The sequence below is a fragment of the Belonocnema kinseyi genome, chromosome 6, assembly GCF_010883055.1.
Source record: "Belonocnema kinseyi isolate 2016_QV_RU_SX_M_011 chromosome 6, B_treatae_v1, whole genome shotgun sequence".
Lineage (NCBI taxonomy): Eukaryota > Metazoa > Arthropoda > Insecta > Hymenoptera > Cynipidae > Belonocnema > Belonocnema kinseyi.
The window spans coordinates 136,906,339-136,911,348 of NC_046662.1; the positions used below are offsets into that span (position 1 = coordinate 136,906,339).

The following is a 5,010-nucleotide window of genomic DNA, read 5'->3' on the forward strand; positions in this document are numbered from 1 at the left end:
GTCACCAGTATTACTACAAGACGTGAGTAGTGGTTTCCCTGTTGCGCTGACATGCCGGCGTCCACTATGCACTGAGCTGCTTCTACGGTGCTGCGTCCCTTTCTGAATCCATATTGCCTGCTTGATAGATCTCCAACTGCCTGGACGGCTAATAGTAGACGAGGTTTTAAGAGCTTTTCCAGGAGCTTTCCGGCAGTGTCCAACATCCACAGAGGCCTGTAGGATGACGGGGAGTCTGAATCGCCCTTGCCTTTGCTTATCAGCACCAACCGTTGTTCCTTTCACCTCCTAGGGAAACTTCCGGTCCTTAAACAGCTATTGTACATTTCTAGAAGAATTTGTGGATTGTATCTTTCCACTACTTTGAGAACCTCTGATGGAATACCATCTGGGCCCGGCGTCTTCTTATGCTGCAGAGAGGTGACGGCTTGTCGAAGCTCTTCTGCCTCAAAAAGTTGAATATCCACAGGGATCTCCTCGTCTGTATCATGCTCTACGTTCACTGTAGGAAAGAGCGAGTCTACGATTTTACACATCGTTTCCGCGTCCCTTTTCAGTGGTGCTGTTGTCGCTCCTAGCTTCCGGGTAACTATCCTATAGCCAAGGCCCCAGGGTTCGTTGCCCACTTCCTTTGCCATGGTCATCCAGCCTGTGCGTTTACTTCTCTTGATGGTCTGTCTCAGCTGTTTCTTCATTCGAAGAAATTCCGCATTCTTTTGGGCCATCTTCTCAGGGTTTTTCTTAGCACGCTGAGCTTTACGGCGCAATGAAAAGCAGGTCTTCCTCAAAATGGCAATTTCTTCCGACCACCAGTAAGCCGGATATCGGCTGTCGTTTCAACTTTTTCGAGGCATGGCAGCATCACATGCTTGCTCAATAAGGGCCATTGTCTGCTCCACGACGTTGACAGAGTCTTCTTTCGTCTCTGTACATCCCCGTGTTTTTACTGCTGTTTCTGGCTTGCTTGTGATGACGTTTGCAAACTTCTCCTCGTTCAGTTTTCGCACGTTCCACCTTTTCTGTCTGCGGGTGTAGGCTTTGAGAGCTTTATTTTCCCTCTGTTTCTGTAATGTGATGTATTCGTGATCACTACCTGTAAATTCTTCCATCACCCTCCAGTTTACAACATTTCCTGCCATGTTCTCTGAAGCGAAGGAGACATCTGGTGTCGTCTCTCTCTGCCCGGGTCGTCTGAATGTTGATGCGCCAGTATTAAGAACTATCAGTCCTCTTCTGGCCGCCATCTCCATTATCCGTTTCCCTCTAGGGTTCGACTTTGGCATTCCCCACTCTACCGCTTCCGCGTTAAAGTCGCTAGCTATCACAATGCCGCCCTCCATATCTTGTATTGCTTCCTCTAGACCTTCTAGTTTAACCTCGAAGTCGTTGATGGGCTCATTTGGGGTAAGGTAGACGCTCACAAAAGTGGTCCACCTACTCCTGATCCAAAAAAATCCCGCGCCGGATCCGTGGTCATCCACTGGTACTTTATCTCCATTTCTTACCGAGATAGCAGCAGTTCCTGTATTATCTGCAAACCACGTTGATACTTCTCTATCTTGGTACTGCTCACACAGAAGCAGCAGATCGGCCTTCTTCTCATATACAAGATGTGTTAGAAGGTCATCGGCTGTTCTACTTCTATGTAGGTTTCCTTGAAGAATGCTGATCATCGTCTATCATGTTCTCGAGCTCGGCCAAGAGCCTCTCTAAAGGCTTGACATTTGCCTGACCCAGGAATATGACACCGTTGCTATGTCTCCAGATTAAGATCGTTACACAGAACACAATTTGCATCTGACTGGCATGTGGCGCCCTTGTGACCAGTATTACCACATTTGTAGCACTGATCCTTCCTATCGGGTCCTTTGCATTCACGTGCCTGATGACCGTAACCCAGACACCTGTAACAGCGTGTGACCATGGTTCTCTTTTTGACACGACAGTTGACCCATCCGAACTTAATATGTGCAGTTTCAAGTAAATGCTCGGCTGCTTGTTCATCTACTTCTACTATTGCCATGATCTGGCCTCTAGTGTTGGGCTTCGTTAAGCTGACTTTGAGCTAGCAAGACAAATCCAGCTCTTGTCTGACGAATAGATTTTACCACTGTGTTTATATTTTCCGGCTTAACATTTCCCCGGATTTCTCCTAGGACTTGCGCATAGGTTTTGCCTTCAGCCGATTTTATGATAATGGCTTCTGTTCTTGTTTTTATTCGCTTCTCTCTCCTTCTCTGGACATTATTTGTCTGCCCCTCAGCATGAGTTTTCCTTTCAGCCTTATCGGCTTTCTTCTTGCGTCCTGTCACCTCCTTCCACTCCAAGGGTGATGCACTATCTTTAATCTTCTTGTCTATTTGATTGGCACTCTGGTTCTCTGCCGGACTGGAGGCTGCTCGCTTAGTGGACGTTCGCCTAGGTGTGCTATGACTTCTGTGTATCTGTTGCTTCGCTGCGCTTATCGAGCTGCTTGGCGCACATTTCCACGGTTTCCTCTCCTGTTGAATAACTTCTATGGCTTCTATCAACTTTGGGATGCCGCTTTTAATTTCAACGTTTACATTCTTCTGTTTATCCGCTGCTTGAGCCATTATAACCAAAAGTTCTCTCATTTCCGTAAGCACCTTCTCAATTCCTGCTTCCGGTGACGTACTTCCTTCTTGATTTTTTCCATCGGTATTCAAATTATTTTTTTGTATAGATGCCATAAAAACTCTGCCAGCGCATCGTGCGTGGAGGGGCGGTCCGAAATAGCTGGGAACGGGTATACCCTCGGACCTAAGTCCTACCCCAGTTCTCTGGGGCCCAGCCTTCGTTTAACCAGTCCCGGGAAACACGGACGGACTGGAACTCGCCCGGGGTACTGCAGATTCCGACCTCTGCAGCCACCATGCACTCCCTGATCAAGACCCGAAGGGGCTGGCTCCTGATCCCATTCTGCGGCTGACACGTCGGTAGTGCAAGCACACATCAGCTCCTCGCCACGCAAGCGGGTCAGGCGAACGTGGTCCGGAGCACTCCCAGTGGGACGCAGCGGGGAACAATCGTGGGTTTTTTCTCGGTGTCTCCTTCACCCAGTGTGTTTGGTCCGCGAGACGTATTTTATTTGGCCTTACCCTCTGTTGCCAGCGAGCATTCCCCTATCCGCCACCTTAGGACGCGCCAAGTCATTTTTAAATAAAGTTTCATATTGAAAAAGTCTTACATCAATACTAGCATTCCTTCTATTTTATTCCTTTAATTTTAAATCCATTGTTACTTGTAATACATACTATCTTTAATACTCTTTTTTATACTAGAGTTCGATTTAGAGAAATGATTAAATTTTACATTTTGCATTATTGCATTATTATTTGCAAACTTTAAAATATTAATTCTCAGCATCGAGACATCTTCTGTAACCGGGAATTTTTTTCTTAGGTTTCATTAATAGGAAAAATAGGAAATTAAAAAAAAATTTTAATGGCTGATGCGAAACAGAAGCAGAAAAAATATGTGACTGTAATAAATAAAAGGACTAATAATAAAAAATAATTCAAAATGAGATGCCGAATATACAGATTAACGTAATAAAATTTTGAAAATACAAAGTGACCCAATTTAAAAATCTCCGCAATTATAATTTAACGAATTATATAAATTCTGAATTTTACAATTAGCGATACAAGATAAACAATTTACTATTTGGGGCCATCCATATACCACGTGGTATATTTTTGTCGATGATAAATTTCCGGAATTTAATCATTAGACAATTATATGGTTCCGTACATTTTAATTTAGGATATTATTGGGAACGTGAACATTCCGGACAATTTTAATAATTCTTTTAATGCAAAAAATGTACACTTTATTTTCACATTTCTATTTAAAGAATAAAAAATTAAAAAGTAACAAAAAATTAAAAAACTTGTCTTAAAATATTCCGAATATTTTTTACGGAATTTATAGAAATGTTAAAAAAAATTTTAATATAATTTTTTATTTTTTATTTTTAATATAATTTTTTTAAATAATTTGTTTAAAGTATTTAAAAGTGAAGTTGGAAAAATGTATTGAAGTACAGTTCAGTCGAAAGGCTAATTATAACTTTTGTGTTACGGAAGGTATAACTGTTGATGGTGAAATGGTGTTTATTTAAAATCCTTATTGAAAATGTGTTTTTTGTTTGTTTAAAATTCAAGTACATATTTGTTGAATTAGCTGTTTTTAATAGAAAATAAAGCTTGTATGAAAATTCCTTTCTTGTATTGAAAATTCAAATATTTGGTTAAAAATTAATATTTTTATTTAAAATTTTGGATTGAAAATTGAAGTATTTACCAAGAAAATTTTTTGGTTCAAACTGTAACTATTCTATTTTTTATTGGTTTAAGATTAATCTTCTTACCTTTTTATAAAATATTGAACCATTTCTTGAAAATTCGTCGTTTTATAAAACGTTTTTAAGAGAATACTTAAAAAGATTCCAAGATTTTTTAAGAAAATTATCAAAATTATCATAAATTAGTTTTGAGAGAATATTCCACAACTTTTTCAAAACATTTAAAAAAAAGCCAAAAAGGATTCTGCAAAATTTTAATACTGAGAAGATTTTTAAGAGATAAAAGAAAATTTAGACTTCTGAAGATTTTAAAATAAAGTTTTGGATTCTATTTCAGAATTTGGAAAGGTTTTAAGAAATTAAAATTTTTTGACCTAACATTTCGGGGAAAGTTTTAATTGATTTTTTATTTTAAAAACAAAATTTTTGAATAAAAAATTTAAAAATATTTAAAAACTTTTTTAAACATTAAAAAACTGCGTTGACCCAAGAATCCGGTAAATAAAAGTATCAACACTCAAAAATTTCGAAAGAGTAAATATGATTTATCGCGTATGTGCTTGGACTGGTGTCATTTTTAGATGACGGTTGCCGACAGTAGAACCATGCGGTGGTTATTTAATCTTTTTCTTTAAAATTTTATATACAATATTACCTAAATTCATATAATTTGATGTAATATT

At 39.1% G+C, this 5,010-nt stretch overlaps 1 protein-coding gene across 1 annotated transcript; it reads right to left on the reverse strand.

Moving 5' to 3' along the window:
• Positions 1 to 836: 836 nt before the first annotated feature.
• LOC117175619 lies at positions 837 to 1,673 on the reverse strand. The gene has a single exon (XM_033365328.1). The coding sequence runs from the start codon at positions 1,671 to 1,673 to the stop codon at positions 837 to 839; it is 837 nt and encodes a 278-aa protein (XP_033221219.1).
• Between the last annotated feature and the right edge of the window lie 3,337 nt (positions 1,674 to 5,010).

What these genes read in the sequence shown, in the direction of transcription:
- LOC117175619 (XM_033365328.1), bottom strand. Translation starts at nt 1,673, where the DNA reads ATGATCAGCATTCTTCAAGGAAACCTACATAGAAGTAGAACAGCCGAT.